At 39.5% G+C, this 24,366-nt stretch overlaps 1 protein-coding gene across 3 annotated transcripts in view; it reads left to right on the top strand.

The window, feature by feature from the left end:
- Positions 1 to 24,366, top strand: part of WDR7 (WD repeat domain 7) — a 1,145,388-nt gene that overhangs the window by 687,205 nt on the left and 433,817 nt on the right. For all 3 annotated transcript variants that reach the window (XM_029579728.1, XM_029579736.1, XM_029579721.1), the window contains one exon: positions 2,780 to 2,992. In XM_029579728.1, coding sequence (XP_029435588.1) covers positions 2,780 to 2,992 — 213 coding nt within the window. The remainder of the gene's footprint in view (positions 1 to 2,779; positions 2,993 to 24,366) is intronic.

Raw genomic sequence — 24,366 nt, 5'->3', positions numbered from 1 at the left:
TGCACATACCTCTCCATCATCTGCAAATTAATCCCGCAAAGTCTGAGGCACTTTGGTTCAATCTTAGATCATCTCTTTCTTTACTGACTCCTGTTATGGCAGGAACTGTAATTCCTATGAAAAACACTAACAACTTCGAGAATTATCCTTGATTCTCAACTTAGTGTGGTCCATCAAGTTTCTTCTATTGTGAGAAGACCTTTTTTTTTTTTTTTTATATCTCAGGTATATCTGCCATTTAAGACCTTTTTTCGGGCTTCGTGATTTGCCAAGTGGGAATTACATCTTGAGGGCCATGTCAAGGCTCACTCTGTCAGAGCCATAGCAACATCATAGCCCACTTGCAAGCAGTTCCCAAGGAAGCAATCTGCAGAGTCATAACATGGAATTTATTGCATTATTGTTTGGATAGGGATGGCCGATGTGACAGTAGGGAACTTGTTTAAAGTTTAGAGCCCAACTCTGTTACCGCCTAGGGCCTGTTGTTTATGTGTGGGCTGCCTCTCCCCCCCTCCCCCCAGTTGTTGTACCATTTGTCACTTATTGTGTTTTGTTGGTCCCCTTTTATGTTGGGGGGAAGCATGAGGCTAGAGATTCACCCATGTTTGATGATTGCCATTCTGTTTGTCCTCGTGGAAAGCAGAGTTGCTTGCCTATAACAGGTGTTCTTTGAGGACAGCAGGATGTCAGCCTTCACAAATCGCATGGTACAATGCATGCCTAACCATGCTCAGTGAGGTTCAGTCAAAGTTCTAGAAACTTAGACACAAGTTTTCCATGTCAGGCTCCATCCAATGATGTCACCCAGGTGTGAGAACTGACATCCTGCTGTCCTCGAAGAATACATGTTACAGCTAAGCAACTCTGATTTATCTGGATAAGTTCCTGTTTATACAGATAAATAGTTAGGCCCTTTGACCGGACTGTTAGGCCCTTTGACCGACACCGGTCAAAGGGCCTAACAGCCCACTATGGGACCCACAATCATTCACACTTACCTTAGGGCCAGCTCACGCCTGATTTGGACAGTCCATATGTTACGAAAGTTACCTTAGTAGATGCATTAATTCTTGTTACGCCCTTTAACATGTATTATTTTATTTATTGTATTTTACTTTATTTATTTTGTTACGTCTATTAACGCTGTTCGATGATTCATTTATTACTACCTAACATCTACATTCTTTTGTTCAGTCACCTTGTTTAATGTAACGCCTTAACCGCGACTGTTTTGTTATAATGGAAACCAATTTGATTTGATATTTGTATCGAGAATGTCGGTATATAAAAACTCTAAATAAATAAATAAATACTTAGCTGGATACTTTTTGAAAAAGCACTATTTGGATGGATAATTTTTAAAATGCTACTTATTTATTTATTTTTTATGCCGGCATTCATGATACAGATCATATCATGTCCGTTTACAAGGAACCAGGGTTAAAACAGTAACAAATAACATTAACGTAACGGAGAAAGGCAAAAGTTACAAAAAGTTACAAAAGTAACAAAAGTTACCTATTCAGATAAGTCTAAATACGCTATTTATCCAGCTATCTGATGTAGCCAGATATGTAGCGTTTTTTAGTCTTAGCTGGATAAGTAGTGTTTTAAGTCTTATGTGTCTAAGTAGCGCATTTCAGATTTATCCAGCTAATAGTGTCTTTGCTGCTATTTAGCCTTATAAATTGGAACTTGTATGTCTAAGTAGTGGCAAAGGTGCTACTTAGCCTGATAAGTTGGAATTTAGCCGGATAAGGGTATGCAAATGTTTCTGAATATTTCTACTTCAAATTTAAAGTGATATGCAAATAGATTTTATAGATGAAAATTAGACACATTTACCCAGCCCCCCCAATAAGTCGGCTTTTACACATGTAAGTCGAGATGTTCTAACATGCGTGTGGCAGTTAAATTACCAGTTTTATCTATTAGTTTACCAGTTCGTCCATTCCATTTGCAGGTCATCGAGACCCTCCTGGCTCTTCAGCCTGAAGTTCCACTCCCATTTTACCCATAACCCCCCAGCCAGTCATTTTTTCACTTTTAAGATGTTTACGATCACTTACTCCAGATATACAGCAAGAGAAAATATATGCGAGCAAACTGCCAAATTTATATGCATAAGTTGCTTATAAAATAGCAACCTACTCATGTAAATGCTGGCCCTTCCCTGGAGCACCCCGGCCTGCCCCTTTTTTACACGTACAGATTTACTTGCAGAACCTGAATTACGTATGTATGTTGAGGTTTCTAAATGGCATGCAACTTTTGAAAATTCACCTTAAAGTGTTTAAAGATTCACTCTCCTGGGTACTTTTACTTAGCTTAGGGATTTGTTCATTTATCCAGAACTGTCTTAGATTAAAGCCCTCCTCAATAGGTTTGACACTCTTTTCTGGAAGATGCTGCTTCCCTTCTTCAACAGGTGGATCCCATCTCTGCTCAGCAGTATTTGAACCATCATCACATGATCCATTAAGCCAAAACTCTCTCGATAACACTATGCAGCCATTGATTCATCTCAGGTCTGAGCTTCCTGGCTTGGTGCTTTTCTTTGACTAGGAGGACTGAGGAAAACACTAGGAATTTCTTGAAAACACGTATATTTTGACCAAATAATTTGTCGTCTTCACTGCTTGGGACATTATTACATTTTGCTTTGTTGTATTTAATGTGTATAAGATATATTTCTCACAAATATTTTTAAAAGACTATGTAGTGCTACATTTTTGCATTTAAACTTTACTATTTGCTTTTTTTTTTTTGTGTTATCTAGCTGGTCTCTTGCAAATAAAGAAAGTGTCTTGCTCTTATGAAGAGAGGCGCAAGCAAGCTACTGCTATTGTTCTTCTGGGAGTGATTGGAGCAGAATTTGGTGCTGAAATTGAACCTCCAAAGCTATTGACTAGACCACGCAGTTCTAGTCAGATTCCAGAGGGATTTGGACTAACCAGTGGGGGATCCAACTATTCTTTGGCTAGACATACCTGTAAGTATCTTACATTTTTCCATATCCATCTGTCTTCCTATACAGATATTTTAATGCAGTGCTATATTTGCAGATAATATTTAGGGTTTCTGAATATCTGTTTAAACCTATAAACCCAATAATATTTTGGGGCTGGGTTAGTAAGTTTGACTGGTCATCTGTGATACGTTTAGGTAGCAGAAGGGCATTGGCTTGGTTTTGTCTGTCATTGTTTTAAATTTCGATGTATATTTTATTGTAAACTTTTATAGTTGGTACTGGTTATGTGATATATAAATTTATTATTAAATAAATCCCCCTCTCCCATGAGAAAATTCCAATTATCCATTTAAAGCGATTAATACCTCCCGAGACTTGTGTCTTTTTGAAGAATTTGGACAGTTCTTGGGCTTCCGACTTAACAGGGATAAATCTGAAGCATTGTCCCATCTGGCCTCGGTTCAAAGAAATTTGGTGGGAGACTTTCAGTTAAAATGGGCTCCTGGTTCCTTTAAGTAGGTGGGACTTGAATTATATTTAAACTTGGAGAAACTCCATTCTTTAAATATATCTTCTCTTTTGGCAATTACAAAAGAGAAACTGCCCATATGGCAACAGTTGCCTCTGTCCCTAATTTGTCATGTAAATCTTTATTTCTGAAATGGTTGTATACAATTCAAACTTTACCCATTAGGTGTTACAGAAAGATATTACATGACTGGACAAAATGATATTAACATTTCTCTGGAGTGGAAAGAAACCTAGGATTTCACTTATGAGATTGAAGAAGGGTGGTCACAGGGTGGATTGGGACGTCCAGATATGTGAAAATATAATGTGGCTAGTTTATTGAGGATTGTGTGGGACTGGCTATATGATACCTCTAAATATGTATATATTGAAAGTGAAAAAACTCTTAATAGCTCCACTAGATCTTAAATATGTTTTGCATGCGATTCCAGGGAAATTATCCCCAGGGTCTTTGAATAGAATTCTTCTTTCCCCAATGTGATGGGCTCGGCAGAAATGAATAGTTTAATGAAGCTTTCCAAAATCTGTTCACCGCTATTGCCTATAGATGGTAATAGGGACTTCTCTCCAAGAACTCATTCCAAACATTTTATATATTGGAAGAGGCAATGAGATACTTGATGAACATGGTACTATATTGTCCTTCCAAGCTTTGAAAAATCTGTTTGGGTTACGAGAATCTGATTTCTTTTCTTATCTACAACTAAAACATTATATGATTTGAATATGACCAAGGTCATGTTAATTGAAGATTTTTTTTCATGTAGGGTGAGATAAGCTCTTTCTATCTAGGATTCATAAAAGACTACTAAAATTAGATCAAGATATATAGGTAGATGTGATTTGGGAGACATAGGTCTAGGGAAAGTAAGTTCTCACTGTCTAAAAGTACATTGAAATCTTGTTTTAAGAACCTGAAGACTATATCTGTAAGTATGTACTTGTGTGAGTTGCAGTTTAAATTTCTACAAAGAGCGTACATCTCACAAGTATTAGCTTTTAAAACAGGAATAGTAACTACAAAGATCTGTATAAAATGTTGATTAGCTAAAAGTTCTCTTACACATGCTTTTTAAACCTGTCCTAAGATATCATTTTGGAGAAAAAAATTACATTTTGTGGGGGTGATCTTGAATAACTCCATCCCTCTTCATCCTGAGTTGGTATTGTTTGCAATGGATCTTCCCAGATACATTGTAAAAAGGCAATAAGTCATTCTTTCTCAGTAAGAATATCTTATTGGTATGGAGAGAAGATATCCACCTTCTTATTGACAATGGAGAAATTCGTTACATGAGATGATGTTTATGGAATCATTGGCTTTTCATATACAATTCTGTTTCAAAACACACATTTTGGTAATATGGGCCAAGTATATTCAGAGTTTATCAGAGCATGCTCAGAGTCTGATCCATAATAAACTATAAGGTTGATACTGACTGTTCCAGAGGTTTTATTTTGATAAAACTAGTAGCATTACTATCATATTATTGCGTGAGAGTGTGGGGGGTAGGGATTGGGAATTGATGGGGAGGGGGATGGTTAGGAAAAAGAGGGATCTCAGTCTTTTTTTGTAGATCAATGGTTCTTGACTCTTGGATTCTGGATGTACTAGAGTAAAGACATCCAGGATGGTTGGAAGGTTGATACATAAAAGAAAACCTTAAAATGAGAATAAGGAGATTAAAGTTTATACTCAATGTCATATACAAATGGCTTTGTTAACTATGCAATTTTGTTGATATGTGAGTTGTAGATATGATCCTTGAATCTGCGAGTATATTGTTCTGCTTGATCTTCGATGAATAAAAACATTTACATATAAACTGATAAACACAATAGTCGTACCTCTCTGCTGCCATTGGCAGTTCGAGTCCCCATGCAACTTGATTGTCTTTAGGAAATGTGGGAGCTGCGTATGTGAACAGAGTAGAGAAGAGCGATTCCACTGTCTGCTCCATAGTTTCTCACTCCTGTCCTGTCCTCCAGACATGCTGTTTATTGCTGCAGGGACAAGAGGATGAGTGGCTGGAGTAGACACTGTAGAGCAGAGAAGAGCCACTCTACTCTTTACCTGGTGATGAGGAGGGGGGCTAAGCTTAAGAGTACACAGTAGAGCAAGGAGTAGTGGCTTGATTTAAAATGATTTGCAATTTTCTTTGTGTGTAGTGTAGGTATATATATATATATATGTATGTATGTATGTAGAGACTATGGAGTCTCCAGTAGATGGCCATAGTTCCCAGGCCTTGGGTAGACTGCTGCAAAAGGACATACCATTCTGTACTGTACCTCAGAGGTTGTCTGGAAAAGGGAGTCCCTTAGACAAAGGGCGAGAGGGTGGCTAGCCTAGGTGAGGTTAGAGCAAATATAGTTTGATTTCAGAAAGGAAGGATGTGGATCATGTGTGCTGCCTGAGTTAGGCCCCCAGTCTGACACAAGTAAAGAGAGGCACTGTTTTGCTAGTTCCTTTAGTAGGACTGGAAGGGAGAGGGCTGTTAAGCTTTTGCAGTTTTTCTGATTTCTGCAGTTTGGAGCTGGTCCATTCCTGGCAGGTCATATCCTTTGCCCAGATGGTCAGGAGGGACTGTATACCTTTTCAACCAGCATAAGAGGAGGTTGCAGCACCCAGCTATGAAAAGAGATCCTGATTAGAGTTTTTGCAAGTTTTGTATTTCTCTACCTTTTTTGGGAAAAGGAGTTTTTTTTTTTCTGCCCCCTTCTTTTCCTCAAATTATAGACTTTTAGTAACTGTTTCCAGTGTGGTCCTTTCCTCCGGGAAGGCTAGCACCTATATTTTGAAGATATCATTAAGAGAAAAAACATTTGGTGACACCGAATGGAGTTTCCATCCTGAGTCACAAGATGCTCCCAGGTGAAGCACGGGATTTGACATGAACCTCAGGTATTGTAGCAAGAGACCCAGTCAGTATCAGGATAAATCCCAGCCAACTTGGAACACGTGTTATCCCACACCTTAGAGGATCAGTCAGTTCTAAGCCCCTGGCTTGGAGGGCTGTATCCACAGAGGAAGAGAGCATTCAAATCCTGGCTCATGTAAATCTGGGGACCCTGGATGTAATTAGATAGTATTATTTTTGCACATATTGATCCTTTTAAGAGAAATCACAGTAACTTTTAATTTGAGCATGAGTCCAGCCTGTCCTGAAGAGCTATGGTAGCATAACCTGTAAGTGTACCTGTCCTGAAGAGCTACGGTAACATACACACCCAGGATATCAATACTGCCTGGGTCAAGAAGTTTAGCCTTCACCCCACAGAAAAGAATTCACACCTTGGGGACAAAGTGTGGAGACATCCCCATTTATAAATTCATTTGTGAGCCCTTGGAATCAATGACAATCCATAGCAGGTTTATGGATATATACACACATATATATACACACATATACACACACACACATACACATATATATATATATATATATATATATATATATATATAATGTATGTGAGAGAAAAATTGTGATGCAATTATTTTATTAACTTGGTGCTGGTAGAAGTAAAATAATTCTTAAACAAGTGATACCAATGAGTTGTTTTCAGTCATTTTAAAATCTGATGACACGATATTTGATAGATGAGATTCTTAATTCCCTCCCTGCCCATGTTAGTGTATGAGCTAGTTACATATAATATGAACTGTTTTCAAAGTGTTCAAATATATCTGTGTCCATACTTGGAGAGCGGTAATTTCAAGTGGATTACCTGAAAAATTAACTTGATTTTATAATTCTTAGAAAAGTGGCAGATGAATTTCAATTTACATTACTTTTAATTATCCACAAAACATAAATAAGAACATTTTAACTGGTTCCAAATCTACTAATGCTTAAACCTAGCTTCTTCACTATGGCCTGCCAGTGTTCTAAACTGGGTTCTGAAGTGTTGTTTTGTCTAGAATTAGGTGGTGAAGTACTACACAGAACAGTTCCCTCAAAAGTGTTAAACAGATAAGGGTAAGTACCTTGAAGTAAACTGAATAGGCAAACCACCAGTTCCTAAGTCAACTATGGTTGAAAGGCAGTCGAAGTCAGTATTGGGCCGATACAGTAAAAATCGCAGGAGAGCGGGCGAGCACCCGCTCTCCTGTGTGCGCGATACAGTAATTTAATTTATTTAAATTAGGGCCAGCGGTAAAAAGAGGCGTTAGGGACACTAGCGTGTCCCTAGCGCCTCTTTTCAGACAGGAATGCAACGGCTGTCAGGGGGTTTGACAACCGACGCTCAATTTTGCCGGCATCGGTTCTCGAGCCCGCTAACAGCCATGGGTTCGGAAACCGGACGCCAGCAAAATTGGGCATCCGGTTTTTACTTTTTTTAAACTTTCGGGACCTTAATATCGCCATGATATTAAGTCAGAGAGTGCACAGAAAAGCAGTTTTTACTGCTTTTCTGTGCACTTTCCTGGTGCTGGCAGAAAGGTAGGCGCTAATTTCTTAAAGTAAAATGTGCGGCTTGGCTGCAATTTTACTTACTGAATCGCGCGGGAATACCTAATAGGGCCATCAACATGCATTTGCATGTTGCGGGTGCTATTAGGTTTGGGGGGGTTGGACGCACGTTTTCATATGTAAAGTAGTTAGGAGAGAAGTGGAGCAGCTGGGATGAAGATAAGAATAAGGTAGGAGTAACAAGAATATAAAACAAAAGCAGGAAACTCAGAACAGGGGGTTTGGAATCAGGAGTTGAGCAGCCAGTTTCTTTGAATTGTTGAACCAGCAAAGGCCCAAACAGGAACTGGAAATTAGGTATTTTAACCAATGAGAACTAGCCTTAGGGAAGTTAATGGAAAATTGACAAGAGCGGAGTTATCCTATTGCAACATAATGGCCATGGTGTATAAAGGTATTCAGAACCAGTTCAAGGAATAGCTACTTGAGCAAGGGCTGTATGTGACAAGTTCCCAGATTTCCGCTTCAGTCCTGGATGCCCATAAGAACATAAGAAATTGCCATACTGGGGCAGTCCAAGGGTCCATCAAGCCCAGCATCCTGTTTCCAACAGTGGCCAATCCAGGCTACAAGTACATGGCAAGTACCCAAAAACTAAGTATCCCACACTATTGATGCTAGTAATAGCAGTAGCTATTTTCTAAGTCAACTTCATTAATAGCAGGTAATGGACTTCTTCTCCAAGAACATATGCAAACCTTTTTTAAGCCCAGCTATACTAATTGCACTAACCACATCCTCTGGCAACAAATTCCACAGTTTAATTGTGTGTTGAGTGACTGTACCTTCTCCATCGCAACTATATCTTTTTTGAGATGCAGCGACCAGAATTGTACACAGTATTCAAGGTGCGGTCTCACCATGGAGCAATACAGAGGCATTACAACATCCTCCGTTTTATTCACCATTCCCTTTCTAATAATTCCTAACATTTTGCATGAAAGGGCCACCTTAAGTGTAATGAGTGTTTCTAAACTGATTTAGATATTTTTATCCTGTTACAGAGATTGCCATCTAGGATACATTGTGATAGATTAAATAAAAGGTAACTGGCTAGTTAAGCTAGTTACCAAAGCAAGTATGAAGAGAGCAGCAGTATTAAATTGTTTAATTGCACACTTAAATTGCACAATTGATTGATTTACTTCTGCTCCCTAAAACTGATCGGTGAGTACACCCCACCCCCCATCAGCAGCCAATTTGGCCAGAATTTGGACCAATTGGCTTAATTAAAAAATATAGAGATTGATATCAGAAGATATCAAAAAAAAGAAAGAAAAAGGGACTATTTGCTAAAGCAACCCTGCCTTGTAGCCGCAAGTCAGTGCTCTGCTTGATCCCCAGAGGGGGGCTAATAAGGCAGGTCCACCTGCTGAAGATTCAGGGAGTGCACTGCCCCCCCCACCAGGATGGAGCAGGGTGAGGTGGGCACAGGGACCGCCATGGAGGAGGTTGGGATGAATTCCAGTTACCGGCTGAGGACTCAACATCAGAAGGGATGAACCCAGAGCTTGAGCATGTTTGGGATCTCCCTGCTTTTACCCAGGCCTCCCATCTCAAGGATGGCAGCTAGGGACCACCCTGGCTTTGGGGCCCTTGACCATCACTCAGACCTTGTGGTTACAGACACAGTGTGTGAGCCCTGTGGGTCAGATGAGCCCCTCCATGTCTGCGACACAACTCCCTGGGGGACCTTCTGCTACTGTCTCATTACATAATGGGGGAACCATCGCCCCTGCTTCTCAGTTCCCACCATTTCTCGCTGCTCTTGTGCCAAATGGGGATGTCCTCCTTTATTTATTTATTTATTTATTTTTAATTTTTATATACCGAGGTTCTTATAGAGACTACAAATCACTCCGGTTTACATATAACGATAAACTGCCCAACAGAGATAAGGGGCTTTACATAGAACAGTGGCACATATGGAACAATATAACTGGATGACAATTTAACATAATGATAATAAATAATATAGTATAGTTTAACATTGTAATTAATAAAATTATGTAATATAATCTGTATAATTTAACTATTTAACTTGGATATAGTGACATATTAACCATGCCAGATATAAATAATAAGATAAAATGAATTTTTGAACTTAGAAATTGTAGTCCAGTTGCAGAGGAAAATATAAATAATAAGATTAATTTTTAGAACTCAAAGATTGTTGTCCAGTTGCAGAGACCTGAAGGTAGGACTTGGTATGGTGACCATAATTAGGGGATACTTCTTATTTGGGAAGACTTTCCTCCTTGATCCGTTATGGTCCCATCATCTGTCCCGGCAGAACCTGGGACTTTGTCATCCATGGATCCAGCATCTGACCCTTCAGCTGACTTGTCAACAGCGCTGCAGACTCCAGAGTATGAGTCTCATGTTAATACCAATGTGATTGGAGATGTGAAGCCTCAAGTGATTGAGAGCAGCAATATTACGCCCGCTCCGATTGATGGCACCAAGGGTACAGGTCACAAGTATAAACATAAGGGCAGGAGGCACTCCTGCTGCTCAGATTCATCTAGCAGTTAGATTTCCTTCTCAGAATTTCGGGTTCCTAGGGCTTCAGTAGCAGGAGGCAAGGGGGGCACCGCTGCTGCAGGTACAGGATTGTCCACTGTGAATGCCATCAGGCAGCTATGGTACAGTTTCCCCTGTTCCCTTCAGCACCAAGTCAAACGTCGCCAGTACGTCAACATATTCAGTTTATTGTAAGGACGCAGAAAAGGGGAGAATTCCTGTAATGGGCGTGGATGGCATGAGCCTCCAGCTGCCAACAAACAGGTTTTGGAAACATTTACATTTGGCTACGTTCTTTAGCTCACCTATCATCGATAGGGGACAGGGCAAATCCCTCTTAGCATTTGGCTAAGTGGTCCTATTTGAACATGATTGTTAGCGCCCATTCTACGCATGAAGGATTTACCTGGTTCAACTACGATGAGCGGTTTAGGGGCACCCTCTATGTTGAATTCCTGCTCAACCTCATGACAGCCAGAAGCTCATACATACTGGCAGGTGGCCGTTCTTTTCGGGGCCAAGGCAATTGCCAGATGTACAAAAAATCAAAAGAAGATTTGGAAAAGCACAGAGAACCAAAAGATTAAAAAGCCTGCAGTAAGTGGGTTAAAGGCCTGCATCTGTGGGTACTGGATGTCTATCATGGATACACACTCAATCTGCTATCACTGCTTGGGCCTGGACCATGAATTCTCCAACTTTTACAGCTATGATTGTATGTCCCACAGAGTGCAGCAGTACTGCATCTGAAAGATGGAAGCCCTAAGGAAGATCCCACGCCTTGTTGGGTAAGAGGCCTTAAGGAAGACATCAGCAGGTAAGAGGCCCAAGCTTTGGAACTGATATTTGAGTGAAGCATCATTAGGCTCATGGCACAAGAAGCTGAGGCAGGAAACTTCTCTTTCTCAGTCTTATAGGCACAAGAAGTTCCCCCTTCTCCTGTGATGCCTGCTCCCAGATCTGTCTCAGATCAGGGATTGAGTATGGCACAGAAGCCTATTGCACTGGAGGAGAGACTGAGAAAACACCTAAACAGAATGATGGACCCCATTCAGGGTCAACTCCATTGGAGCTGAAGAGAAGATTGGTACCATGGATATAGGGCTCCACTAGAATAGGTTTCTCATTCATGCCGAGTTAGGAAATGGCCTCATTGGCATAGGCGCTATCATTGTTCATAGTATCCAGTCCTGGGGCTGAGAAGAGTGCTGCCTATGTCACTGGTATAGAGCTCACACACTGTCATTAGTGATGGCATAGAGCACTTCAGCACGTATCTCCAAAAGTCTCACAATGAATGGCATGGCATGGAAGGTACTGTTGCGTTCGTGCCTGTTCTCGCCCTCACTCCACCCTCTCTACCTTAGTGGCGACTCCCTTCGGGTCTGACGGACAGATGCTGCCGCGGCTTCTCCTCGCCGCTTCTCCTTGGAATCCCCGGGCTGGCCTGACACTGCAGATCCGCCATGTTCCTGATGACGGCAGGGCGCGAACTTCGTGGGCATCCCCCCGTAGTGACGTCATCCGCTTCCAACTTAAAAGGTCTTTGCTTGCAACTATGAATCGAGTTAGCAAGGGGAATTCTTTCTCCGCTGCTCTGCCTCCACAAACTTACCTAGGAGTACCCGCTCCTCGGGGGCCCTGCTCTCTCGATTTCAGATTGCTAAGACGGGATCCAGTATTCCCTCCTCGAGGGCCTACGTCCCTAAATGCTCAGAAGACTCCTTACTACCTGGAAGTGATCGCAGACGTGAATACTGTGAGTTCTATTACAAATAGGAATCGGTACTCGCTCCACGAGGGCCTATGTTCCTAATCTCCAAAGACTCCCTTCTGTCTAAGACGTTATCGCAGGTACGGAGATCGTGAGTCATTATTGCAGATAGGAATCGGTACTCGCTCCACGAGGACCCATGTTCCTAAATCCCTTCTCAACTTTCTTCTATATATCAGAAGCTATCATATACCTATATCTTGTGAATTACTATTATAGATTGCAGATAGGAACCGGTACTCGCTCCACGAGGGCCTATGTTCCTAAAATCCTCCAAAGACTCTCTTCTATTCCAGAAGCCATCTCATACACAGATATTGTGAGTTCTCATTCCAGACTGCATATAGGAACCAGTACTCACCTACGGCTCCTGTTCCTGAATATACTGAAGACTCTCTGTTGCATAGAAGCCATTACAGATGTCTACAATTGTGAGTGTATCATCTGTTACTGGTTATGTATCCAGCATACCCTGTCTACTCATTACCTATAGCCTCTCTCTACAGCTCAGCAACCCAGAGACCGCAATTCCAGTATCTGAGGGACTTCAGCCCTGCCGGACTCATCAGCTCACTACTGCCATCTCTGGTGGTTCTACTTCCTGTCTAATAAAGAACTATCTGTGTTTGGCTGCATACTCCAGCCTAGCCAGTGGTACCTCTCAGGATATCCTCCTGAGGGCACTGTCATCTGCCATTGGCCCAGGGATTCACCAGTTTATCTTAAGTGTTCATTCCTTACACTACTAGAGCGGTATTATACAGACTGCCACTCTGTGGGAAGCTATCCACCACAGATCATTAGCTCCGCCTACGGAGTATTACAATTGTTAGCTCTTTCCCTTGGCAGGGTGATCCATAACAAGATTGCTATAACTCCCTGGCAGACTTATAACAGATTGCCAACTCCTTCCCTTGACGGGGTGATTTATTACAGATTCTAATTCCGCCCCCTGGGGAGCAGTTTCTACAGATTGCTACTCCTAGCAGTAGGAGATTGATAACAGATTGCTAACTCCTCCCTCTACAGGAGGAGATCCATAACAGATTGCTAGCTCCTCCCTCTACAGGAGGAGCTCGATAACAGATTGTTAACTCCGAGCAGCAGATTTATAACAGGTACTACTGATGCAATCTATGAAGCAAGGTGCTAATTGATGGGAGCTGTTAATGCAAATGGCGCAAAGCACCTCTGAGCCAGCCACTGTTACAACAGGAGCAAATGTGGTGCCATGCTCTTCTTCAGCTTTACTGGCAACTCTTAATGAGGATGAGCTTATCTGGGTTTCTTAAGCGGATATCTTTTCTCCAATCCTGGCTTATAAGTTTTTTCCCACCACTTAGAGCTCAGTTATTAGAGCTAGTGAAGAATGTCTTTGCCTCCTTATATCCCGAAGACAGAAGAGAGAAATTAGAAACTTTCCTTTCAAAGATAGAGGAAATTTTCCCACAAAGCGTGGCTGCTGCAAATTCCATGTTGGTCCATACCTAATCTCAAGAGCTTCTGGGGTTGGGAGTAAGTGTTCACCATGAGAGTCTCGGTGCTATTTTAGATAATGAATTTCATTTAAAGGCATTTGTAAAGAATATAATTAAAGATGGTTTTTATAAACTACAGATTTTAAGGAAATTGAAACCACTGTTGCATCATAGTGATTTTTGAACAGTGCTCCAGGCTTTGCTATTGACAAAATTGGATTATTGTAATGTACTTTTTTTGGGCCTACCGCTAGGCACCATTCGCCCGCTGCAACGTTTACAAAATGCAGCTGCACGTCTACTAACTAATTCTAAAAAGTTTGATCACATAACCCCAATCCTGATGAATTTACATTGGCTTCCCATTCATTTTCAAATTAAATATAAATGTCTGACACTGATTCATAAAAATAATGAATGGCTAAACGCAACGCTTCACATTCATACACCCGTACGAAATCTTAGGTCCCTGGGTAAAGCACTTCTTTCATTTCCATCACCTAAGTCAGCACATCTTAATGAAGTTAGAGAGAGGGCCCTTTCTATAGCTGGGCCGAAACTCTGGAATACTCTTCCACTTGAGTTAAGGTTAGAGGAGAATATTCAGTCTTTTAAGAAGCAGGTAAAAACATGGCTGTTTTGCAGGCTTTCAACAGTACAATATGATTTCTTTAGTGACTCCCCCTGTGTATATAATACCTATCTCACCCGATTTTATTTTGATTTTGAATGAATTTTATGTACTTTGTTATTTTAGAATGATTAGGATATAATTTTATATGTTTTTTATAGGGTGATTGTATTTTTTAGTTTATTTTTATCTTTATTTTATTTATTGTTATTTTACTCTATTGAGTGATTTTAGGACAGGTCGTTAAAGACTGTCCACTAAACTATGTAAACTGACATGAGGTGTATACAATATGTTCGGTATATAAAAATGCCTAAATAAATAAATGAGATGGTGGATTTTCCTTATACAAGGGGCGTCATTTTACAGAGAGAGAAGTCAACTGTATCCACCCTGAGTTTCTCCCAAGCATTTAACCTCTGGACCAGTGGAGATCTCTGCTTTGGTTGTCTTTGTTATCATTAGATTAGTGGCTTATGGTTCTCCCATGGTCAGGGGATGAGGAGGAGTGCACTGGGATTCCATTTGATTCCCTTCTAGACTTGCCATAACATATCTTCCCTCTGGAAGATCTCAACTATTCCAAGTTCTTGGATAAGTTGGTGAAGACTCTTTCTAACAGTGTCCTGTAAAAAAAAAAAAAAAAGGACCCAAAAATAGAAGTCTTGGAAACTTTCAGTTTCTTCAGCCTCCTTGCAGATTCTGCGGCTAGCCCAGTTCACTCAGGACCTTCAGATGAGGATGTGACATATGCCTATGTCATGCCTTCCAATGCCCATTGGAATATTTCTTCAGTGCTGGCCTTGCTAGGTTTGAAGTGGTCCAATTACTGCATAGCTCCATGTGATAGAATCAGTGTTGAAGCATACTGAGCATTCTTGTGATCATTCCAAACACCCTCCGCCTACCAAAAGGAAGGACCTGAAGGTGTTGGACACATTTGAGTAGAAGGTCTTCCAGGGTTCCATGTTGAGTGCCTGGATTGTGCCTCACCAGCTCTACATGGTACAGCTTCTGTAGCCACAAGACTGCTTCTATGGCCAAGTCCAAAAGCAAAGCACATTCAAGGAGCATTGTCTGAATTATCAAAAAGTCTGTTAATGCCATAAAAATGTTGCTAGCAGAACTTTTGTATGGGGTTGACAGTTGCTGGTTTTGACTATAAATATTACTTTCCTTAATATAAGGCTTGGGGACTTCCTGCACAGAGTGGCAGTTACTAGCATAAGAAAATTGCTGGGTAGACTGGATGGACCATTTTCTTCTGTTATTACTATGTTACTACATTTGTACAAATGTGTTCCACTGAGCAATGGAACCATGGAGGAATTTAAGGAGCACCTTAACTGTTCCATCTACTAAGCTTTTGATACTGGAGCCAGGACTTTGATAGCTTCTGTAGGGGCCTGTAGGCCCACATATATGCTGGTGAGCAGCCTTAGAGAGGATGAGCATTTGTCTCGCAGATATGTGCTGTACAAGGGACAACCTGTTCAGTGACTAAGTTCAAGAAATGGTGGTTCTGATTAAGGAGCATCAATTAAACCTACATTCATTATTAGCTGCATCAGGGGAAAAAACCAGCCCCTGTCTGATGCCAGTACTTTTCTTACAAGTTACTGTTTTTCCAGAGATGTTCCTTCTGCCCTTTTCAGCATCATTGAGCTCCTCCCACTGTTTCACAGCAGCAGCTGCCTGCTCAAGATCAGCAGAGGGAAAGACATCAGCACAAGGATCAGCAGCAAATGCAGCTTAAACTGGGCACCAGTTTTTAATGACTCTGAGGCCTGCCTTTCCCACCTCCTGTGGTGGGAAGTGTTCATTCCTTTCTTCCAAAATGCCTCTAATCACAAAGAATCAGTGGATCCTGATAATTACGGAATATAGTTACCGTTTATGCTTCTCTCGGCCATCTCCCAGTCGATGGATTTCAGTCTTCAAATCTGACCCTTCTCAATTCATCCAACTGCAGTTGGAGGTGGAATCACTAGTATCTCAGAAGGCAGTCAAACTCGTACCCTTCCAGGAGTGTGGCCAGAAATTCTATTCCCAATATTATCTAATCCCCAAGAAATCAAAGTGATTAAGGCCTACTTTTCTTATTTCCATGTTAGCAGCTTTGATTTTATACACAGAAGAGCAATCAATCAAGTTTTTAATAAAGTAAACTAAATACTGAACTAACTTCTGGTTTGGGAGAGGTTTAAGAGGAAATCCTTTCAGGTAATTCTCCCCTTCATTCAGCCAAGGGATTGGTTGTGTCCTCTGGATCTGAAAGATGCTTGTTCAAACATTCCCATTCATCCTCAGATGAAGTTCCTCAGATTCATAGAGAAGAATGTGCTCCCCATACAAGGTGCTTCCCTTTGGCCTCAGCAGTCCCAAGGATGTTCACCAAATGCCTTGCAGTAATGGTGGTATAGCTTTGTTGGCAGGGAATTTGATTGATTGGTTGGTGATCCATTTTTCATACCTCTACCACTACATATCACTATTAATTTTATGAAAAAGAAGATTTTTTTTAACAGTTTTACTTCTTCATTTTTACTAATGTATATAATAAAGGTTTTATAGAATTTTCTTTACAGAACAGTCAATTTTTATTGTATTATAGCATTGTATAGCATATTCATTTGTCTAAAATATGCCTGATAAACCAAAATCTGAGTTTTCGGATAGTGTTTAAAACAAAAGTACAATGTATATACTGTCTTAGTACACTGTTATTAACTAATTTTTAATACACATTATTCTAGAATGCATGTTCTTTAAAGTAAAATTTAAAAAACAATTGTAATTTCCTTCTCATATGTTTGATATTACCTCATTTTAAATGCATGCTGCTGCATTTTGTTTTGTTTCCTGCTGTATTTGAATATTTGTTTAATTCAGATAGTTCAAATATTATAGTACATGGACTGCCAACTAAAATTCTTTGAACGTTTGTGTGGTGACCTTGTCTGATGTCTGGCATTAATCTTTTCCTGACCTTAAAAAATGGTCCATGGGATATTTAATTATACAGTTCCACCTATAGAATATCTCATTACAGATTCACTGCACCTCCCTTAAACTGCAGCTATTAGTATGTTTATAAAGTTAATGGGCTACTCAATCTGAATGACTTTCTCTTCTGCATATACAAGTGCTTGGTTCATGTGTTAATCCAATATGCTTGATAAAATATTTTCCAAACATCTGTATTTAGTGCAACTGTTCTTGATAACTATTTTAGACATATTCAAATCCAACCCATATAAGATTGCATCTGTATGCCAGGCGATTGCTACAGTGGTAATTTTCTTTTAAAAAATGGTACCAGGTCAGGTCCACTGGTGCTTCCACCTTATACTTTTTTTTCAATGGGGAAAAAGAAGCAAGTTTAAAGGTTTTGGGTTGGTGATCTGGCAGAAAATCACCACTGGATAGCTGCTTTGCCTAACATGGTGATGTTTTATTTTCTCTTAAACGGCATTCTTATTTTATTTTTGATGAGTGAGGAGAATATCTTCCTTATTGAGACTTTTCCAACTTAACCTAGAGTTTGCTAGTGTTCCTTATTATCTTACAAGTATTCTTTTGCATACCATTCACCTGTTAGGTTTTTCTGAGATGAGCACTGTAAGACCAGCAAGTAGCAATGACATTGAAGTCACTTATTTAAAATAATTGGGCATGGAGATCATTGGTTTGTGTACCTGCTTCCTGAAATAGCAAGCACTTTCAGACTTTGCTGTATATATTTCTGTTAAAATACAGTAGTAAGACAAGGACTTGTGTTGTGCTACAATTGAGTAGTTGATGAAATACAAAGTCAAAGCCAAGTAACCTCAATCATCTGAAAAGCATCATTTTCATGTGATACATATCATTTAGGGCTTGTTCACTGCTATAAAATTGTGAGTTTCTTTCTACTACAATTCAACTGCATTATGATAATCTTAAACTTATTTGCATAGTGCACCTTGAAGCTTTTATGGACAGAGATGCATAAAGTGATGTATTTTTTCACATCAAGTGGAGTTCTCTCATATAATACTATAGATTTTTAGATTCAATAGTTATTCTATGTTCCACAACAAAACCAATATGTTTTTGTGACTGAGATTTATTGATAAATTTAGCTCCCTTCAGTCCCTTTGTCAGCATGCATGTTTTGTATTTCATAAGTCAGTTAACTGGTTGAATTTCTGGCCTTGGCTGCATTGTCATAGTCTTTCACTTAGAATTAAAAATTGCTCACTTTTGCTGCCACTGATCACTATTTGTATCTAGGTTGAAAGTGCTCAATAAATGGCAGGTACATTGCCAAGCAATAAGTGATAACAGCCATTGTGTAAAAAATATTTTTATGTCAAAATATTTTTGAATGCTATGGAGGTTCATAACAAAAACAGGCTGACATTTATAAGGGTAATTTTATAACAGTGTCTGTAGGACTCAAGCCGTGGGTAGAAAGAGCACAGGGAGTTGAGCCCTAATTTTCAAAGTGAACTTGAAAGTGTATTTTCACTTTGAAAATTAGTTGGTATCTGCATACCTCTGCGCAGCATACACACACACCTTTTACACCAGTTTGGGAGCAGATATAATTGTGCATGTGTAAATTTACAAGCATGCTTTCAAAAATCAGTACGAATATAAATGGTTTCCTCACCCCAGCTCCACCCTCATGAGTGCCTCTTTCGAATACATGTAAAAGCATTGCAAAATGGCTTCTGTACTCAACTCCAGAACTGAAAATCTAAACCTAAAAATGAAACACCTCTGAACCGCAACGAAAGTTGAAAACAGCAGAACACTTAGCTTTTTTTTTTCTTTTTGGGACCCAGGCACAAGCATAAAAAAGCTAAGTATTCTTCTGTATTTGTTCTTAAGTTGAAACAGATATTAATAAGACACAAAAACATATGGACTGATTTGCAGGGGTTAGTAACATTAATTTTATTTGCAATGTAAAAACACACAAAAAATAATGGCAACCAATGATAACATCATATGGCTTTACATTTATAGTTAAGATCTCTCTGGTAACCAAATGATGCACATGGAGATGCCCTGAAGTATGAAGGTCCACATAGGGCAGTTAATTATAGAAAGATCATTGAAATTTAGATGTGTTCATTTTTAGTATGTCATTTTGAGAAAAGAGTTTAAATTTTCAATGCAAAATGACTTGTCTGCATAATTTAACACATACTACACGAAGGTAATTTTCAGAAAATCCATTTATACATTTAAAAATGCATTGAAAAATGCATGTTTATGTGTTTAAATGCTTTTGATAATTACCCCCTATTTGTATAACTGAAACAGTAATGAATTTGTTGATTAGTAACAGCTATTCAATGGAAAAAAAGCAAAATAATTTGGTGATTGTATAGTAAACAAGCACGTAATAATCACATGTATGGCAAATAAAGTTACTTGAATTATTTGAACATAATTAACTATCTATGAGCAGTGGAATTATTTGCACTCCTTGTCTTCAGTGGGATTGGCTTGGCATATATAGGCATTCAGAAATTGCAGAGCTTCATTTCAATGCTACCTTGAGCTGATTCTTTTAAATCAGTGGACTTTAGTCCCTGGGATATGCTGAAAATCAGCATCCTGATGAATCTGCCTCATTCTTTTTCCTTTCAGTTACTAGAGTATTAGATCAAAAAAATAACAAGGTATCTCATGAAAATCTATGTCTTCATCATAAAGTTATTTTCTTTTAAAGGTGATCTGTGCATCAGATATTCTGCCCTGTTTTGACATTAGATCAGTTTGGTTGGCCCAGTTTGTTTTTATGACTCAGAAAAATCTGTAAAAATGAAATAAGTGTATACAGAGCATAGAAGGTACCTTGGTGTAATATATTTCTACTCCTTTGAGATTTCTCACTATCAGCAGCATAAGTCAATATTTTTATATTTTATTGAATGTTTCTATCTGGGAACAAAAATAATTTAAAAGTTTATCATTTTTATATTTTGAATTCTAAAAGTCAGCTGTTTTGACAACTAACTGTAAAGATTGTTATCCATAACTGAAAAGCAATACTGAAATATATGTATGTATATATTTATTTATTTAAACAATTTATATTCCACTGATCCACAAATCTCAGCGGATTACAAATAACATACGTAAAAATATTTAACAGCAATAATACATCATGAAACAGCAATTGATATGTGCTGCATAACTTAGTAAACTGGAGCTCATTGAGGATTTGTTCAATAATGCAAAAAGGAGTTCTGCATGTGTTAAGAACAGAATAAGAGCAACATCTCAAAATCTTAGTAATCTTTGTTGTAGGATTTATTTTTTTATTTGATAAAAGAGAAAACCACATTCTACTGTCATTGGGATCAGATATTTAGCCTCATATAGTATGTCTTGGTATGCACCATTTGCTTTGTTTCTAACCTATCACCACATGGCAGAGAAAATAACTTTTTACTTAAACGTTAGCATATCTTTTTGGAAGTAAACACCCACAGAGTATGGGGGTGAAGGAAATTTCAAGTTGACTAAACTTTGATTTGTCCAGTTGGAAGTGCCATACTCTACAGTTATATATGGGGAAAATGAGAAGATAGTCAAGGTCTCAGAGCCATAACTGTAAATTGGAAGATGTTTCCAACTGTACATGCAGTTTACCTTTTGTGCAATAAGGGGTAGATTTTAAAAGATGCGTGCCAATTTTATAACATGCGTGCATTGGCACGCACATCTTATAAAATCGGGTGGCCGTGCGCATGTGCGGGCGGCACGCGTGGGGGGGGGGGGGAATTTTAGTAAGTTACGTGTGGTGATGCAATCGGGCCTTCCCCCGTTCCCTTCTCCCCTACCTAAACTCCCTCCCTCTCCGCCCCACCCACTAAACCCTACCTGTCTCAATTTTTTTTTTTTTTTTTTACAATTTAATTCAGGGCCGGAACTGATGTAAGTTGCACGCGCCAGCTGGCTGCTGGCACGCGAGTCATCGGGACAGCGTGTAATGGCATTGACCCGGCCCACCACCGCCCCCCAGCCCACCCCTTTGAAGAGGCCCGGCATTTGTGCGTGTACCGGGGTTTACACGTGTGGCCGGGCCCCTTTGAAACTTTGCGTGGTGCTTGCAGGCCCGGCCACACGTGTAAACCCCAGGTTTTATGTGAGCAGGCCTTTTAAAATCTGGCCTTAAATGTTTGTCATTGTTTTTATTTATTTATTATGACACATATTCTGCTACATTCATAAAAATGAGGATGTCATATTTTTAATCTCTACCCGGGTTAATGTAATTTTGCCTAGATACAACTTCTTTTCTTCTGGGATCATTGTTGATTGTAGACTGTGAGGAATGAGATTGAAGAGAGAAAATGATTTTAGCTAAGAGCACAGACCTTTTCAGAAAGTATATTCTGGAGCTCAGCTGGCTGATTTCTCATTGAGTCTGAATCCAAGGGTTTAGGCCATGCTGAGGCCATGGAAACATACTGAACTTACTAAGCAGTCACAGAGGCTTTGAAGTCCATTTTGCCTGAAGGTTTTCAGCAGGTTCCTTTTTATTACAAGGTCTCATCATTGAACAAACAAAACCTTCAAAAAAAAGTAAATACATTTATATTTTCTGAAAAATATTTTGAATTGTTCCTATTTTTGAATAAGAAAGTATGAATCCACATTGTTTACATTTGTTAGTTTCAACATATTGAATTTTCAAAGGAGTTAGGAATATAAAAGTAGCATATATCATAGTAATTTTCAAAAGTTCATTTAAATATGTAAAACCTTTTCAAAATTGACTCCATTATCTATTTCGTTGAAGCAGATTTGTGTGCTTTTAAAATCTAGTCCATAGCTGTTCAGCATGACTTCATTTTTTGCTTTTCATCTAAACTCACAATTGTAATATGCCTTATATCCATCACAGCAAAACAAAAGACCTATGCTTTTCGTTGTTTATTTTGCTTGATAACATTGAATCATTTTCAAAGCCATTTACTCAGGCAAATTTGCCTGTCTGAAAATTGTCCTCTATCCAACTAAAACACATGGACTTCCATTCCATATGAAGTTTTAGCCAGGCTAAGAAGGATTCCCAGAATGGTATTTAGGTCAAGCGAGTAAAACAATGCTTGTACATGGAATTTTCCAGAGCATGTGCTCTTTTGCCTCTTCCACCTTTATCACCTGCACAAAATAGCAGGTGCAAACTATGGAATAAATTTTCAATGGTGTTTTGTGCATACAAATAGTATATATATGTATAAGTAGCATGTATTTGGGTATATGCTATTTTATAAACATTGTATTTTCTATTCCGTGCATACTGTTTACTACAAGAAAAAAGGGGCAGGTTTGGGGCATTCTGGGGCAGGGTTCAGAAGTGTGTACAGTAGTTGCTGTTTTGTAAGAGATATACATGTGTACACTTGCTAATTGATTCGCCCAGGTGAAGTCAGAGTTGTCTGTTTGCAGTTTTTGGGTGGGAGGTCTGGGTGAACTGAAGATGCAAGTATTTATTTTCAAAATGGTATAAGTGCATGCTTTATAAAATACCTGCGTCTGAATATAAGCCGAGTTTATTACCTATACACGTTATTTTTTTTTTCCGTGCCTAAAATATATGGGGTACATTTTCAAAAACAGCGCGTGCGCGTACTTTTGTTCGCACACCACGCTGGATTTTATAAGATACGCACGTAGCCGCGCGTATCTTATAAAATCCGGGGTCGGAGCGTGCAAGGGGGTGCACATTTGTGCAACCTGCGCACGCCGAGTCCGGTGCGCGCTGCCTGTTCCCTCCAAGGCCGCTCCGAAATTGGAGCGGCCTCGGAGGGAACTTTCCTTCCGCCTCCCCTCACCTTCCCCTACCTTTGTCGGCAGATTTACGCCTACCAAAGGCAGGCGTAAATCTGCGCGCGCCAGCGGGCTGCTGTTGCGCCATCACCCGATCCGGGGGCTGGTCCGGAGGCCTTGGCCACGCCCCTGGACCCACCCCGAACCTCCCCCTGACCTCGGACGCCCACGGACACGCCCCCTCCTGCCCCTTATACGAAACCCCGGGACTTACACGCGTCCTGGGGCTATGCGCGCGCCAGCGGCCTATGCAAAATAGGCGTGCGAGTGCCCTGCGTGCGTAAATCCGGCCGGATTTACGCATGCAGGGCTTTTAAAATCCGGCCCTATGCGTGTATGTTTATAAAATAAAGTATGCGTTTTCTTGTATTTATTTATTTATTTTGAACTTTTATATACCGACATTCGTGGAAAATTACATATCACATCGGTTTACAATGAAACGGATATTGCATAAAGCATTACATAGAACAGGGGTTACAAAGAACTGAGAACCAGAGGATAAAACTAGGATAAATAAATAAAAGCTATTAAAATGTGAATCACTTAAGGAGCTGAACATAGATTGAACCTATCAAACAAAATAAATTAGGTGAGAATAAATATAAAATAAATAATATAAATTAGAAATATTTGTACTTACTGAAACATAATTTTGAAGCAGAAATACTGTGCAGCTCCTGTCACAGAGTTTATAAAATACTAGTATTAATCTCCACATGCCCACTTATATGCGTAGATGCTGTTCTGCGGATAGGTTTGAAATTTAGGATCCCTGTGTACATTTTAAGCTTGCATACTTTGTGGTAGGTAATTTTCAGAGAGAGAGTATCTGCATAGTTTACTTTGAAAACTGGTTGGAAAATAGTTATGACTATATATATATAGCCACAGCGTAGGTCAATTCAAATCAGTCCCTAAATATAATCTTCCTCTGCATTCAGGCATACCTGTCTTCACCAGTGGGTTATGCACCTCTGCCAGCAGATCGAGACAGAGTAAGAAGGTGATGTCATATTTATATATTCCTGTCCCAACTTCATCCTGCCAATATTCTGTTTCCAGCAGTTGGTGGGCATGCATTTTCCTACTGGGGATTGCCCATAAAAATAAAGAAATTAATTAAATTAAATAAAAAATAA

This window comes from Rhinatrema bivittatum, chromosome 1 (assembly GCF_901001135.1).
Source record: "Rhinatrema bivittatum chromosome 1, aRhiBiv1.1, whole genome shotgun sequence".
NCBI classification, from domain to species: Eukaryota; Metazoa; Chordata; class Amphibia; order Gymnophiona; family Rhinatrematidae; genus Rhinatrema; species Rhinatrema bivittatum.
The sequence above is the reverse complement of the archived record's forward strand: the minus strand, read 5'-3'. Positions and strand labels throughout refer to the sequence as shown.